The 17,951-nt window shown below is 37.9% G+C and overlaps 1 protein-coding gene across 1 annotated transcript; it reads left to right on the top strand.

The window, feature by feature from the left end:
• Nucleotides 1-665: 665 nt before the first annotated feature.
• LOC137265828 (phospholipid phosphatase 5-like) lies at nucleotides 666-11,786 on the top strand. Its single transcript, XM_067801292.1, has 8 exons — nucleotides 666-725; nucleotides 3,461-3,538; nucleotides 6,408-6,513; nucleotides 7,750-7,837; nucleotides 8,447-8,510; nucleotides 8,931-9,055; nucleotides 10,350-10,520; nucleotides 11,486-11,786. Exons 2-8 carry the CDS (start codon nucleotides 3,462-3,464, stop codon nucleotides 11,695-11,697), a joined length of 843 nt encoding a protein of 280 aa, XP_067657393.1. The 5' UTR covers nucleotides 666-725; nucleotide 3,461; the 3' UTR covers nucleotides 11,698-11,786.
• Nucleotides 11,787-17,951: the final 6,165 nt, after the last annotated feature.

Raw genomic sequence — 17,951 nt, 5'->3', positions numbered from 1 at the left:
CTATGTGACTGTCAACAAAATAAACAGCAGCAGCAGAACGCTGACAGTTTGCGGGGGGTAGCCAGTGACCCGTATCGGGGGTGGGGGTGGGGGGAGGGGTAGCCAGTGACCTGTATCAGCGGCAGACAGATCTTCAACTTTGGTCAAAATGTCCTGGATTTTTTGTCAAATTGTCCCAGGGGTAGTCAGGGGGTAGTAAAATAGTCAAACATATGCCATAAATGCATAGTTTTTGCCAACTTCAATATTATATTCTTCATATAATATTATGCAGTAATATATCTGATAAATGTTCCTGGGGCAATTTGACTACAAATCCGAGGTATTTTAACCAAAGTTGGTCGGGCATTTTATATCTGGGGCGATTTGTAAACCTGATATACCTTGAGGAGTAATACAAAACCACGTTGTATTATTCACAGATCGATTATTCGTTAGTTCCTGCAGGGATACTCTACAACTCTACTCAATAGTTATAACAGACTCTGTTAACTGTATATATATACACTCGTTTGCAATGGTAGGCTTCGGCAGGTACGCCAAATGGTGTGTTTGACGGACCATTTTACAATCGGTTTCCCCGAACAAACATTCGGCTCGATCAAAAAAGCCGAGAGATCCCGAGTGATTCTAGCAGACAGCTATTTCCTCTTCCGGTTTAAAATCTATCAACGTGGAGTGTGGTTCAGTTTGCAGTTCTAATTCATAATCAACATCGAAGACGCGTAAGGATTACTTGTATACAGGTTTCCCATTTTCAGCACAGTTTGTAATCCACCTAAGCATGATGTTTAAATTATGTTCAGTTATTAGCGTAACATCACGACAAGCAGTCACTTTCGCTGAAACGATGGACCAGCTGACACCCGGCACCACTGATGTTTAACCTGTCGGTAGACAGGGCAGCTGTTCAGGAACGAACTAATTTGTGTGCTTTTTATATTATTTTATAGATGTTAATTGCTTACTATTATTCACAATTTTGTTTTAGCTAGAATAAGAATTTGTAGGGGGTCTAATTCTTGTCTAGTTTTTGATATGCTTTTAGCACTTTGTTGATATTAATCCATGTTGTTATTGATTGCTTATCATTTCACAGATCATATAATAGAAATAAATATATCGCAGACTCAAAGCGCTGTCAAATATTTCCTGAGCTGTACTGCTGTTGTGAAATAATTCCACTGTTTAACATAAGGAAGATATGAGAAAATTGATATCCTGGATCTCAGTCCCAAGACCACATTGTTTTTCCTACTGCCTAGTCCTCCCTGCATTGTTAAAGTCCCATATTTCCCATTGAAATCTCATATTTCATTAAGGCTTATTTTCAATATAAATAGCTGTTTTTGTTACTATCAAAATTGGAACGGTGGAGTAGCCCCATGGTTATGGCATTCACTTGTCACGCTAAAGACCAAGGTTTGATTCCCCACATGGATACAGTGTGTGAGGCCTGTTTCTGGTTGTTCACTGACCTTGATATTGCTGAGATATTACTAAAGTGGCGTAAAACTAAACTCATTCACTGCTATCAAAATGTTTTAGATTCTGAGACTACGCGTTTATCCAGGTTAAACTGAGAAAGCCTTCATAGTCAAGTGGACTGACACTCTGTGCAGAGCTTGAAAGGTGCTATTCCTGACCATGTCATACCTTAATATGTTGACTGGTGATGGTTCAAGGAGATGAAAAGGACCAGGTGTGTCAGTGACTGTATGTTGTTTTTGGTGTATCCCTGTAAAGTGAGTCAGCAGTCGGACAGAAGTACACACATGCATATTCATTGCTATTTCAAGTACAATAGTACAACATTAACCCACATTTCACTTGATCTCACCTACTGGTTATTGTTTATAATGTTTTCCAATATGTGTGTTCTGTATTTATTGTATGATCAAAAGTTAAACTTTTAGACTTCTGAATTCAATCATGTTCAAGTATCATCCAATTTATGTTGCTAGCAGGCACTTCACAGGTCTCCTCTATCAGATTTGTAAAATACAATCATGTAACTGATATTCCAGATACAATTTGTCAGATGTTGATAAGACCATTTCAAATACCAATACAGTGGGAAAAGCTTGTGGTATGTATGTATCAAGCAGGAAGCTTGGTTCATTTTGTCAAATTATCCCATCCTGGTTACTATGATTACTAGTTGATTTATCAATTGCCAGTATTACTGTTGTCATGATTTTACCATATGTTTTGTATAATGAATGAGAAGTCAAAATGTACATTACTAGTACATTAGTGTTAATGTGCATAGTTTGTTTATGAGGTATGTAATACTTTGCCGTGACCCCTGCCATGGTTTTATTTTGACTCACAAACATAGGGGTCCACCAGCTACTAGTTTTGGAGGGATTGCAGGCTGTACAAGGATCCTGTGAAGTAACAGTGTAGAGAACTATATGTTTCGATAATTCCTTTAAAGCCTGGAATTAATCATTGATGATACTGACTGATGGATGAAATGATGCACGTAAATGCTCTGAAAGAAACATCCAGCCATAGTTGTAGATGTGTTTTACAATGAATAATACTGTGCATCTCTCTGGACGCAGTGAATGTTTTTTCTTCCTCCATTTTCTACATTTTTGCGTTTCTACATTTTTTTACACACATTTGCGCGTCAGGTAAAACCCTGCTCTTAGTGATGTCTTGCTTTTATCTCTCCATGGTTATCGCTAGGGCTGTTACGATTCACTTGGGTATTTGTTGATAGAACCATATCCTTACTTGAATTCATTTGTTTTTCTTGCCAGAAGAATCAAACACTCATAATAAGCTTTTGAAGGGAATGTAGTTGCTTGCACAGTAGTTTTATTTATCAAAGTAAGATATGCAAAATATGTTATATCCATGCCAGGCAGAATAACACTCTTCTGTGTTGAATCTGTCAGTAACATCATAACTAGTCATTGTCGTTACAAATTAACATTGTCAGCAAGGTTGAAACATGTCAAAGTATGTTTCGTTATTGTTTCATAATGTAATGACAAATATCAACAGCTGACTTTCATAACCCAATATTCATAACAGTCATGTACTGAGAAAGTGAAATTCCAAATATGACATATGTTGCAGTCATGATATGTATCTTATTTGTGACATGCTGGGTTTTGTTGCAACACTGTTAATACAACTGATTAGAATATCTGCATATGACATTTATACAGTTGTATTATTCACATCTGTGTTTCAGTGGCAGTGGGGTAACCTAGTGGTTAAAACGTTCACTCATCACACCAAAGACCTGGGTTTGATTCCTTACATGCGTGTGAAACCCACTTCTGGTATTCCCTGCCATGGTACTGCTGGAATATTGCTAAAAGTGGCGTCAAATCATACTCACTGACTCCTTTTGGTCAACAAATTATGGTAGCTGCGAGGTTTTGTAGTGAAAACAGCAGTTGAATATGGACCAATTAATATGTGACAATAAATTTTTCAGGATGAAGATGATAAAACACAGGCACCAGTCGTTTCTGGTGGAACTTGCTGTGAGGCTGACCTTGTTTTTTGTGTACTGGTAAGTGTTCCTGTTCAACATACAAAACATTGATCATGGATTCTAGTCAGTGGGGCGGTGGGGTAGCCTAGTGTTTAAAGCGTTCACTCGTCAAAGACCCAGGTTCGGTTCTCCACATGGGCACAATGTGTGAATCCCATTTTCTGGTGTCCCCCGCCATGATGTTGCTGGAATATTGCTAAAAGCGGCATAAAACTAAACTCACTCACTTACTCACTCTAGTCAGTGTGTGCAATAGTTTCCAAATTTTGCAAGCCAGTCGAGCTATGGTACTTCTGCCTGAAATTAGCCAACAAAATAGTTCATTAGCCTAAAAACTTTAGCATAGAAACGAAGCAAAGATTACAGAAATAGATGTATATAAGATATTGTCAGCATGACACAACTTTCATCATTAAGCTGCAGATATGAGGAACATTTGTATCAGGCCATAATCTTGCATGATGTATAATTGTATTATAAGGTTGGAGAGAGCGATATGTATACGAAATAAACACATGAAAATTTGTTTGCTAGTCAGGCCAGTGACTGGAGATTTTCTAGCCCATCTTTATATTAACTAACATCAGGCTAGCAGTCCAGTGGCTGTTTCGCGCACTGAATCTAGCTGTTGCCATGCCAAAGATTTTGAACGAGATTAGAGTATCATATTTTCATTATTTAAAATTAAATAATTTTCCCAGGTGCTTAAATGTGTTTTTCAGTACAGAAGTACAAAGTAGTCTGTTCTTTGGACCTTTGCCTGCAAGAAAAGAGCTCATTATTTTATTGATGTGAGGCACATGTGAATGAACTCGATGATTGTTATTTTTGAAAAAGTTCTTCTCCAAATCAAAATGTAAGTCTCTGAGACAGATGGACCCATGAAGATACAGATTAGAACTGGTCTTGCTTGTTGTATGAGGTGACCAGCAGTATTTGGTGGTTATCATATACCAGTTGCTAAAATTATGCTCATGCTGTTGATCACTTGATTATCTGGTTTAGACTGATGCTATGTAGCTGGAATGTTGCTGAGTACATAGGGGTGTTTGCTCCCCCTTCCCACCACCAACCCAAATCTATTATCAAATGTCTGTCAGTCCATAGACAAGTAATTTCAGCTAAACAACATTCTGAATGAACTACCTGTGGAGATCTGGGATAGAATAGGTCTTCAGCAACCCATGCTTGCCACAAAAGGCAGCAATGCTTGTAAGAGGCAACAAACAGGATCAGGTGGTCAGACTTGACTTGGTTGGTTCCCAAATCGATGCTCATTCTGTTTATCACTGGATTGTCTGGTCCAGACTTGATTATTTACAGACCACAACCATATAGCTGGAATATTGCTGAAAGCAGAAGTGTAAGCAGCTTTTTGAAAATACAGATGTAGTCACTGCTTGACAAGTATTAGATTAGCCAGCGCAGTGAACGTGTTTGTGACAAGCAGGCAGGGCAAGTAATCTGGACAAATACACTTGGTTGCTACAGGTAGATTGGCGATTAAGCATGTGCACTACACGCTGACAGTGGCATGAAATCAATATGGCTACTGTTTAACATGCGTCTTGTAGAGCGATTTAGTTCAGCAAGACACCATCTTGACACGATTCACTTGATGAAATTGAACTTTTCAATACTTCGACGACAACCTGTTTGCCTCTTGTTTCAAATGGAATGTTCTGGAGGGTGTTCCCATATATGCAAATTGGGGTCATTTGTCTGTTTGTGGCTCATCTAATACTTGTCAAGTATTTGTTGATTCATAAACTGTTCAGAATGTGTTTGTTTGCTGTTCGTTTGTTTATAATTGATAAAGATTATTTGCACAGAAAGTTACCTGAACCTGTGCCCAATGGATTTTTTTTTTTAAAAATTCACCCATAATGCTCTTTAGAAGTTGCTAAGAGCGTTGAGTTGAATGCTGTCATGGTTTTGGTGAAAGCTTTGTGCAAGTTATGTCCCTTTGCCAACTTCCTCGCTGCTTATATTGTCTCTGCGGGGATATTCTAAAAGTGATGTAAAAGTGTAAAATGTCACGCACTGTGTAACAGCAGCTTGTGGTAATTAAAGCTCTTCAATGAGCATGTAAACTGTAATTAAAATGGTTATACTTGCACAGTGTAACAGATGTCAGTAATAGATTTTGAAGTTCAGCCATGCTCCCAGGGTTCATAGGCTGTAGACAAGTGCTTGTTTCACTTAATGTGCGAGACAGTTTAATAACTTTGCTCAGTTTTAAGTCTTGTACATAATATCATCTCTAGAAGCAAGGCAACTATTCAAAATAGGAAAGTCAGTTCTGTGAAATACTCAATGTACAATTTGATAAATAATATGGTTTGAACAACCAAACTTGCTTGTCTCTCATAGGATGCAGTTTAAATTATTTAAATGTGTTATGCAGTTTCATGTGCATAGGATGCATTCTTCTGCATCTAGTAAAACCTATAACCTGCTAGTCAGATGAATCACAAATTATTGCCAGGAATATGAACATGGTATTTTTGATGAAACCATTTGTCAAATAGAGACATGAACTGTTTTCTTCATCCTGTAGGGGTGGTGGGGTAGCTAAATGATGAAAGCACCTGCTTCTCATGCCAAAGATCCGGATTCAATTCCCTAAATGGGTACAATGAGTGAAGGCCACATTTGGTGTCCCCTGCTGTGATATTGCTGGAATATTGCTAACAGTGGCTAAATCATCCTCACTCACTGACTACTTGCTCAAATATTGCTAAAAGCAGCATAACAGCTCACTCTTCATCTTGTGCTTAGAGATGATAAAATCATGTATGGAAGTGATGTTGGGAGGATGAAAGTTTTATAATAATGTTGACTGATGCTTATGAGTGTTTTTGGAGATGGGTTCTTTTTGTTTCAGGATCACTGATGATGCTGTTCCATTCCAGCGGAAGATTCAACCAGAAGAGATGTGGTTGTACAGATACCCCAAAACACCCAGCTACTACCCGGGATACTTGTTATGGGTATTGTTATGTTTGACATTAGTACCCCAGTATTGCATTTTGACTGAATGTCTTAGAGCCTACAATGATAATATAAATGGCTTTTTATTATGCGTTTGTTTCCATGCACTTGTACGTGCTTGCAGGGCTAGTGCATCATTACCCTGGATAACCCAAGCTTCCTGTGAGGCACTGGAAGGTTAATAGTTGTATGACTTATCCCACCGGGTACCCATTCACTGCTGGGTGAACAAAGGTAATTGTCACTTGCCAGAGGTGATACATGTACCACATGTCCATCATTATGGGGTGGAACTTAAGTCCTTAGAACTCTGAGAAGTCATGTCAAGCTGACAAATACTGTCACTCATCCAAGGTTTCACTGCAAACAACATTGCTTAACTTAACCTGATTTGAAATCTGCACTCTATGCACAGAACCACACAACACTTTGAATCTCTTGACAGACATTGCTCCAAGTGTCCCATGTGAGTGCTCTTCCTTCTCTTCCATCCTGATATCCTCCCATCAGCAATCACCCACTCTGAATGTATCACGTTGTACAGCTGCAGTATAGGGAACTGTTTCTTTTAAGAAAGTGTTTGTAATGAATCTCCCTAAGGACTAGAAAGTTCATGGTTTCTAAGATTAGATGCTTGTTTTTTCCCTGCCTGGTGTTCAACAATTACTAAATTGCAGTAGAATGAAGCATCAAGAACTGAATCAGAGTTACAGCCTTCAAGTGATCGGATTCTACCTGTCCTCAGTGTGTGTCCCTGTAGACTAGAAGATTGATGGATACCATGCAGCAAAATGAAGCATTGAGAACTGAATCAGAGTCATAGTCCAGTAATCGGGACTAGTGAAGGTCTGGGGTCCCTTCAGCAACCCATGCTTGCCATAAAAGGCGACTATGCTTTTCATAAGAGGCGACTAACGGGATCAGGTGGTCAGGCTCACTGAGTTGGTTGACACGTGTCATCAGTTCCGAATTCCGCAGATCAATGCTCGTACTGTTGATCACTGGATTGGCTGGTCCAGACTCGATCATATACAGACTGCTGCCATATAGCTGGAATATTGCTGAGTGCAGCGTAAAACTAAACTCACTCACTCACCCAGTAATCGGATTCAACCTATCTTCAGCACAGTTAATTAGTCTCAGGTAACAGACATGAATTTCAAAGGCTGAATATAACTACACCAACTACTATTGACAACCGTATGTTTGAAAGAACCATAAACGTCTCTCTACAGTGGACAGTGTTGGCAACACCTGTGGTTGTGATGGGATTATTTTACCTGGTGAGGAGAAGTGCTGAAGATCTGGTTCAAGGCCTTCTAGGTAAAGTATATTATAGTTCCAGGCAGGCAAGTTTATTGGACAAGATGACAATCAAGTCTGAAGATGCTTACATGGCACACAATTCCAAAGTATGACTGACGCAATAAATCTTAATTTAGAATGAGTATGTAATAATGAGTATTTAATAATTGTGAAACAATACACCTCTACAGCTTTTATTATTGATGATGATGATGATGATGATGATGATGATGATGATGATGATGATGATGATGACGACAACGACGACACTGTCACTTATAAAGTGCAAATGTCCACACACTTATGTATGCTCAATGAGCTGAAAAGAACTGATTGAACGAGTCAGTTGTAGGCACTCTGAAACAGGTGGGTTTAAACTTTTCACTTGACTTTTGACTTCTAGAGGTAAAGAGTTCCAAAGAGTTGGTTCAGCATAGGAGAAAGCCCTTTCCCCATATGAAATTAGGTGGAATTTGGGAACTTGTTGTAGGAGCAGTTTCTGGGACCAAAGTGATCTACATAGAACATGATGACATGTGGGTCTTTTAAAATTATCTCGTACCATTCATGTCCTGCTGTTTTAAAAACTTTTCAGTTTAACAGTCGCTGTTTCATGTTGTATTCCAGGTGTTTTCCTGTCCATATTTCTCACAGGATCCTTGACCAATTGTATAAAACTTGGCGTTGGAAGGTATTGTCCCATATCACTTATTGTTATGATGTTTTTGAAGTAATTCTCACTCAGCTATCTGATTGCCAAGATGATAGTATTGGTTTTAGTGATCTCAGGGTGTCCATGTTCTGCAGATTTCAAAGTGACATGTTACATAATAACATGATGATGTCATCATAATACTTCACCCTTGTCTTCGGCGTCTTGGCCCTTGAACTATTTACTTAATATGCTGAAAGAGGATCCCTATCTTCAGTGAACCAAAAAATAATTGAACTGTTTTTCATTTACAAACAATGGCACGATCATACTTTGCTTTACCCTAGATAATTAATTTCATGAAAATATGCCAAACATGTAGATATAGAAGTGCTAGAGATGTTGTCAGGGATCCAGTTCCCTTGGACAAATGATTAAATAAAGGAACGTAATTTCCAGACCTCGTCCCGACTATATTGACCGATGTTTTCCTGATGGGGCGGTGCGAGAAGACATGGCATGTACTGGGAACATGGACACCATCATTGAGGGCAGGAAGAGCTTCCCCAGCGGTCACTCTTCATGTAGGTACCGTCCATTGGTCACCTGTATAAAGATGTAAAATTCAGATGAGCATTTTGTAGGGTGCTTGATAGGAAAGCAATTTGTGGTAGTCGGTCTTGAGGAAAGCTTTCAGCAATCTAGAGATCCAAAAGAATTTGTGCACATTTACAGTAAACACTGAAGTTTTCATTTTCTCTAAGTCTAAGCTGTATTTTGCGCACATTTTTTACAATAAAAATTTGGCGATCGGGACTGATTTTGGATACACGTGTGATTCCCTTTATGTTTCCTTACTTCCTTTTCTCTTATACACCCCATCAAATCCTACAAAAAAGAGAATATCTGAAATACTATCAAAGATGGTGCTGTATTCTTTTCCCATGTTGGCCAAACTCAAGAAGATGCAGGTTAGAATTGGTCTTTACCAACCCATGTTTTTTCAAAGAGATGGCTAACAGGATTGGGAGATCAGGCTTGTTGGCTTGATTGACACGTCTCAGTATCCCAGTTGTGTAGACCAATGCTTATGATGTTGACCTGTACATTGTCTGATCCAGGCCCCATTGTTCAGAGATCCCCGCAATATGGATAGAATATAGCTGAGTTCAGCAATAACTAAAAAACTAATAAACAAACCGATGGTCATCTGATTGTGTTGAATTGATTAAATATGGAGACATGCATCTCATGTTTATGTTTGATGCTGGACAGTATACCCACTGAAGAACCTCTGAAATGGTGCATTGAAATGGTACTAAAAATGATACTACCTACATCTCACTCTGTCACTCATCTGTATGTACCACTCACTCATCTGTATGTTCCACTCACTCATCTGTATGTTTCATTCACTCACTCATCAATATGTTCCACTCATCAATATGTTCCACCCACCCACTCACTCATCTGTATGTTCCACTCACTCATCTGTATGTTCCTCTCACTCATCTGTATGTTCCAGTCCCTCACTCATCAGTACGTTCCACCCACCCACTCACTCATCTGTATGTTCCACTCGCTCATCTGTATCTTCCAGTCCCTCACTCATCAGTATGTTCGTTCCACTCACTCATCTGTATGTTCCACCCACTCACTCATCTGTATGTTCCACTCACTCACCTGTATGTTCTACTCACACGTCTGTATGTTCCACTCACTCATCTGTATGTTCCACTCACTCACTCATCTGTATGTTCCACTCACTTATCTGTATGTTCCACTCACACACTCATCTGTATGTTCAACTCACTCATCTGTATGTTCCACTCACTCACCTGCGTTCCACTCACTCACTCATCAATTTGTATGTTCCAGTTGCTTTTGCTTGCCTTGCCTTCATCTCACTGTACGTGGCAGGAAAGTTCCATGTGTTCAGCAGTAAGGGGCGGGGGAGCGGGCTCAAGCTGTGTTGTGTGGTGATCCCCCTGCTGTGGGCTACGCTCATTGCCGTGTCTCGCACCGCAGACTACCATCACCACTGGCAAGGTAAGTGGCATCTCAACATGCCCATAGTTTGTAGATTATGTTTTTTAGATACTTTTAACCATTTAGCCTGTGGAAATAAGATGAAAATTTTTGGCTGTCATCACATAAATCTAATCTTCAGTATAAATCTCCTGCAGTGTCAACTACACGTAACTAGTTGTTAAGATATTAGTACCACCAATCATCTGGTTCTACACTATGCCAAGGTGGAAAAAATCCCTTTTCATAACTGAGTGACAGGGAATGGCATATTATCTTTTGGGACTAATATCAATAACGTAAATTCTCTTTATAGTAATTAAGAAATTGCCTCGCCAAGGCTCAAGAATTATGTAATTAATATAACATGGGAAAGATAACCCTCCATTTCCTGTCATAAATAGGTTACTGTTTTTATTACCCTTAAATGTTTTTTGATGTTAAATGCACCAAAGTGGAAACAGTAGTTTCTCTGTTAGGACACCCGTGATATTGAGAATCGCCATATCCCTAAGCATGTGATTGGCTGTTATTTTCTGAAACAGCCAGTCAACATTCACAGAAAGATGTAACCTCCCTAGAGACTTACAGGAAAAATACTACCGTGTGTCTTCCTTCCCTTATCGGTGATAAAGACTGTGCAGGTCAGGGGTAGAACAAACCTTCAGCAATCCATGTTTGCCATAAACGGCGACAGTGCTTGTTATAAGAAGCGACTAACGGGATTGGGTGGTCAGGCTTGCTGACTTGGTTGACACATGTCATTGGTATAGTATACTCACTCAGTATAGATGATAAAAAGCTGTTTTATGAGTTGTATCTCTTGCTAACTAAGATTCCGATTTGTCCATACTTATTGTCAACTTTCATCGCTTAGAAAGACTTTATCAGGTTGCTGAATGTAGTAGTTAAGACTTTGTCCATATTTGTATGACAATTTTTAGGATTATTAAAAATGATACCTATAATAGCTGTTTTTGTTTCAGATGTAACTGTGGGTTCACTGGTGGGACTGTGTATAGCGTATATAGTATACAGGCAGTACTACCCACCGCTGTCCAGACAAAACTCCCATCTACCTTATACAGAGATTCCAGCTGCGCTTGATGTACACACAGATGTGCCAGGTCCGCTCAGGTCCCCTACCATACCTCTCTTACCTTTACACCAAATGGACTCTGCCCTGAAGATTGTTTAGCATTTTGTAGAATTATGTTTCCTCTTTGTTAAAGTGTGGAACAGACTGTTCAAATGACTGTTTGTGTTTGCTGGCCATCCACACTAAGACGTCATATTTTTCACGTTCAGACTGTGATAACCTGTTGACAGATTATAGTACAACATGACAATTAATAAGTTTTTAGTTAGTCATTTTAATTCAGAATCAAGGACCTGGTGGCAATACCTTCTTGGTAACATGTTCCTTTTGAATATGTAAATCCCCAAACAAATGCTTTATGCATGGTACACCCATCAGTGATTAAACCATGGCTCCGTTGTTCCAGATCAGGGTTTAACTGACCGTCAAACTAGTTAAACCCCAGACTGGAACTACTTTCTAAACAACAAACAAGTAATTTGCAGTAAAGTTTTAGTGTGGATAGTTTACATCTTTGCCTGGGTTTGATATTGAGGGAGATCTTAGCAAAGGGGTGAACACTACCGACTGCCGGAGCAGCTACTGTGCTCCGTGGACTTAACATAACGGTTGTAACAGTTTTTGGTAATTTTGCCAGGACACCCTGCATACTCTTCAGCGCATGCATTGTCAGTGTCAGTGTACTCACAGGTACTTGCAACATCTTCAAAACTGTTCAAATTCATCCATATCCAATCCTGTTTGTGAAAATGGAGGCCATGTCACTGTCCACTACGTTTGCATCCATCCTGTACATGTGCTTTGACCAAAGTGGTGATATGCATATGCCCGTAGTGACGTATTCAGATAGCACATAATCACTCATGTCAAATGGCCTAAGCAAAACAAATAGCAGGCCGAAACAAGAATAATTAATCGATAATAATTTGTTGTTCGAAATGCACGTGCAGGTCATGCAAAACAGACATCAGTGTCTTTGATAGGGAAAACCTATTTACAACCATTAGAGCAAACCATACTTACACACAAAATTTAGGTTGCTCTTTTAATTTAAATTTACTGAATAATCAGGGAAGTTAAGACCATCTAAAGCTAGCCATGGTTTAAATAGGCTAGACCACTCGGACCCGGTGTTTAAACATTGAAAAGGTGAGTTAAATCCCAGGGTTTAAATCAGCATTTCAAAGGTTTAACACAGGACCCACGTGGTCGAACCTATACATGTGTGAACATTGAATTATCTATTTACAGACAGGGAGGGCACTACCTTGTCTTTTGTGCATATTCTTTTATTATTGAAGTAATGAAATATGATTCATGTCATCATTTACAGACAGATGTAGATTGACTTTAGAGCAGAGATAGTTTTACAATTAAATGAGAAGAGTTATTTATGTTGAATATATTCAGTCAGTGTTTTATGTCAGTAACTTGACAGCCAAATCCTACAAAGTCTAACAATTCTACAAATATTTGAAAGTGTTAAATGGCAAATAGCTATTCAGTAATGATTAACTTTGACATTTTGGCGGACCAAATACTGTCCTCATCCACGCCATTCTTTTCACCAACATTCCAAACTGTTACCTGCAAAGCAAACAGTATAAGCACTTAAATCACTGATTTGTTGATATAGTCTACACATACAAAGTATGTGGACGCCCTGATTCTTGTAGTATAATAGTTAATCATCATCGCAAGTATCTATTGTAATGTGAAAGAATCAGGTTGTTCTAACATTCTTTGAGTTGTATAAGGATTAGACAGGATGCTTAGCATGCTGAGGATGCTGAGCAGTTTGATCATGTCTGAGAGTGGTGCATTTACAGTGGAGATACTGACTGTTTTAATGTGTAGAGCTACAGAGACATACTAGAGACATTCATCTGTGCCATATCTCATAAAACATTCTATGTGCTTTTATTGTCATGCTACATCCATATGAATGAGTGTTGAGAGGGACTTTATCTATTATAAAATTCCTGGTACCCACATTCTTAAATATTTCATGTATTATATCTCCATCCTATTTTGATGATTAATATGAACCTAGTTTTCTCTATGGTTATATTATGTCAGTGTTCCCACCTGTGGCATCGTTCCCAACTCTTACTTTGAGTAAAGTGACTTGTACTTTGATCGCACAGCTTTTATCTTCATCACTTTTGAATGAGGCTGTAACAAAGCTATGATCATGGAATATACATATTATACAGTGGAATAGCAACACAGCTACCATAAAATGTTGGTAATGAGCAAACTCGAGTGACGCAACCTCAGCACTGTTGTTTTGAGTTATGGCACCACATCACAATCATTCTGAAATTACTGGACCACAACAAAATCATTCTAAAATTACAGGAGCATAACACAATCCGCAGTCTGAGTCATGGGAACTATCACAATCATTCAAGTATTATGGGGCCACAATTCAGTCATTCTGAAATTTTTGGATCTCAACACAATCATTCCCAAATTATTGGAACACAACACAGTTGTTTTGAGAAATCAACCTGAAAACAGTTTTTCCAAGTCAGTGGATCTCAAACCGATTCTTTTGAGTCTTCAGCAATGAACCTGTTACTTTGCTGTGACAATATCTCCTGTTATGGTTATTGCTATCATGTTAATATTTATTATACTGTCTATTGCTTGAATTAATAATGATTATCATACTGTCTTATACTTATACTGAAAACAGTATCTCTTAATATTTACAATAGAGCTGGCTGTAAGATCAGTAGTTAGAATTTTTCTATAAACATACTTTTCCGACTACCTGATGGTCACATGACCATCAACAAAAATGCATATTGACTCCAACCCAGGTAGGACCAAAAGTCATACTGACTTGAGTTACTAAAAATAAGCTATGACGTCAAGATATGACATCATTCTATTGTTTACATGTCACAGTATTGTTGACATAATTTTATTGCTTTGCTGTGAAATTATAATTACTTTTCTTGACTAAATGCACATTTGATTTTTAGAAGCTTTTTTGTTGGCAATTACGTAGTAAAACAGTTATAAACTGTTAAATTTGGTCAATACCTGTTTTTATGGACGTTGTCCTTGGTCAGTATTGCTTTTTGCAGGTCCATAAAAACAGGTATTGACCTCATTGCCAGTCTGTAATTGTATAACATGGTTGATGTGAATGATTATTTGGATTATCAATATGAAAGTTGTGTCAGCACTAATGTCCTACATAATAAATGTGAAGAAATAGTGTTAATTTACTAACACAATATGTAAAGTTAGGTCCTTAATCATAGGAAGTGTTTTGTTCATAATCCATCGATAAGCATGCACAACTCACCAGTGATACGAAATATGATGATTACTGTCAAACATTTTGAAACTTTGCCCACAGATACTTCTGATAATCGATCAGTATTTAATTCATGATATCTATACAGATAGAGAGTCCTAGTTTGTACCGGTAATAAATTTAAATGTGCGGAAAAAACAGACAATTGGAGGATACTTATTGTACTAAAACCAAATTTGTTATACTTTGTCAGATTCCCTTCCCCTAAATGGCGATCCCAAGACAGAGAAGGCTGTTTTGTCTGTTTGACAACAGTCTGAGTGAAGACAAAGCGCTTCAAGCATTTTGTCTATGTAATGGACTCTTTGAATCTGTGAGATAAATTATTACAGGTCAGTGCATTTCTTCTGAATATGGCGGCTTTTATATATCACAAATCCTATCGCCTGTTGTAGGTATCTTTTGATATTGTTTGGGTAGTGGCTGCATTGTGCTCTTTGAAGCTAGTGCTATAAAATGTCTGTGTCTTTCACATTTTTGCACACAAAGGGGCCAGGATGTAGACATGGTGTCTGAGGTGATTCAATTTTGGACAGGGTTATGCCTGTTTACTCACCAGAATCCTATAATTATAGGTTCTCCCTGACTGTGTTACTAAGTTTGTCAACATCACATCACTTTCTCCTTGTTTTACAGAAATGGTGAACATTCACGTTAATTAAATTTTAAACTAAAAGTGCTTTATGGTTCAACTTCTTTATTATACAAGGTCACAACGTTTCGAGACAGATTCTAGTCTCTTCTTCAGGTGTCTCGAAACGTTGTGACCTTGTATAATAAAGAAGTTGAACCATAAAGCACTTTTAGTTTGATTCCTCCAACTTCTAAATGCCTTTGAAACAACTAATTAAATTTTAGCCATTTTGCTGTAAGGTAGATTTATTTGTATTCCAACCTTCTTGTCAATGAGGCCTATAACAAAGCCTTACAACATGTCAATAATGCACTGTTGTAATCAGTCGTTTACAGACTGTTAACTGAGGATTACATTTCAATTACAAAATGGCACAACTGGTAAGAATTGAAACAAGTGAGAATTATCTCCCCTTGACTTGGACAGCCCTGCCATTTGTAACTGCAGAACTTTCCTTACTCAGATAATCTGGAATCTTCAACACATTCTATACATTTCACATGCATGTAATATGAGAACCACTTTAATGTATCATAGATTCTATAATTACTTCAATATTTGAAAATAAAAAATGAATGGTTTCAGTTGTCTGAACAAAGAGACTTTCTAAGTATGTTTCACAGCAGCCATTTATTATGGAAGATACAAAGCAGTCCACAGTCACACTTCCCTAATTTACTTGAAGATACATGTATATTTATATGTAGATAATTTGATCGTACTATAAGACTGACAAATGGATGTGGTTATTGCACATATTTTGTAATAGCAAGGAAAATTAAGAATTACAACAGTTAATTATGCCTTTGACTATATATCAATGTTGGCTGGTTCATGAACTGCATCATGTTTGTAACGAGCACACAGATTTGTAACGATCTGTCATCTGGGTAATGGTGTAGTATTAGCTTGCATGTTGCGCACTGTAATCATCTGTGTATTTCTTCAGAGACTGAAATGTCAGGAGCTGAAAATGTACATATTTATTTATATGGTGATTTGTTTTTTGAATAATGCTTCACATAGTCATTTTATCATTCCACTTTAACAATGTCGTTATTAATCATTTTTTGTTGAACTACTATTCATATCCATATCATAATTCATTAAACATATTCAGTTTTCTCCAAGTTATAAGTATGAAATTTCATATTTCAAAATGGCTGCTAGATCAGCAGATGCTAGTGAAAACTAGTGGCTTCCTTTCCTGCTTGTATGTTTTAAAATACATATCTTTAGAGTTGGAGTTTGAGCTCATGTTCAAGATATATTAGTCATCATTTTAAAGAAGCAAGTTGTGTCATGTTCTATTTACCTGCAATAACAACCTGAAAAGGAAAATCTGAAAAGTGATGCTAACCAATATTTCGTTTAGTTGTTCTATGACATTCAGAAAGTTCAGACCATCAAACAGTGTCGTGTTGAACTTTGCTGTGCAAAATATATGTTTCTCTCAGATGGAAAACATGCATTTTCCTTATCTAGTCAGTAATTTGCAGTTGTGTAAACACAGACAACTCAAAGTATTAGTAGGTTCCAGCAACGTCAGCACAACACTGTTTGATTGTATATGTAAAGTTTGTTGCTTTGTGTCATGGCATTATAGTGATAACCAAGTGTAGAATGACTAGAATCTGTGACTGATACACAGCTTCACACCAATTAGTTATCTTATCACAGATATTGTGATAATTGTTTTTTTTATTCCTGTGTGAATTTTCAACTCAGTGTCACACTATTGGACTGATCTATGTCAGGTGACATTTGGATGTTCTGTATGTCTGATTTAGGTATGGTGGTGATCTTTTCACTCCGGTTTGTTGTTAAGGTGGGTGTGTTGAAATCAGACCCAGATGTTGGGGATAAAGTTGTTACTCTGGTTTCCCTTTGGTTGATCTCCGCAATTTAATGAGTCACATATTTACTCTCTCTGACTCTAGTCTGTTTTCTATGCTAGTGGAGTTGTTTGGACATCTCACACACAGTACACTCTTGTATGTTTGACCCAGTTTGTTTTTGAAGCTGCAGATTCCAGCTATATGGAAGTGATTTGTATAAAATCAAGACTGGACCATACCGTGATCAACAGCATGAGCATTGATCTACACATTTAGGATACATTGACACATGTCAACAAACTCAGGACGACCTAGTATGACAACTTAGTAAACATCTCTCATTGTATTTCTGGGAATGGCATGAGAAATAAATATCACCACATAACAACATATTTCTAAATACACTGTGATGTCATTGAAGTTTACTCTGATGTGGTAGCACTGAATGAAGATCTGGTAGGTCTTCCGTGAAAAGGTAATTTTGGATAAACCCAAACAAACGTGACCACCATTTGAAACGAAGGATCTTTGGGGTTTTTTCAGCCAA

Source organism: Haliotis asinina, chromosome 15 (genome assembly GCF_037392515.1).
Source record: "Haliotis asinina isolate JCU_RB_2024 chromosome 15, JCU_Hal_asi_v2, whole genome shotgun sequence".
Taxonomy (NCBI): domain Eukaryota; kingdom Metazoa; phylum Mollusca; class Gastropoda; order Lepetellida; family Haliotidae; genus Haliotis; species Haliotis asinina.
The sequence above is the reverse complement of the archived record's forward strand: the minus strand, read 5'-3'. Positions and strand labels throughout refer to the sequence as shown.

Excerpts from the sequence above, each read along its gene's own strand:
- LOC137265828 (XM_067801292.1), top strand. The coding sequence starts at position 3,462 with ATGAAGATGATAAAACACAGGCACCAGTCGTTTCTGGTGGAACTTGCT. Across the intron at positions 6,514-7,749 it reads ACCCGGGATACTTGTTATGG|TGGACAGTGTTGGCAACACC; the intron begins GTATTGTTATGT and ends GTCTCTCTACAG. Across the intron at positions 7,838-8,446 it reads TCTGGTTCAAGGCCTTCTAG|GTGTTTTCCTGTCCATATTT; the intron begins GTAAAGTATATT and ends GTTGTATTCCAG.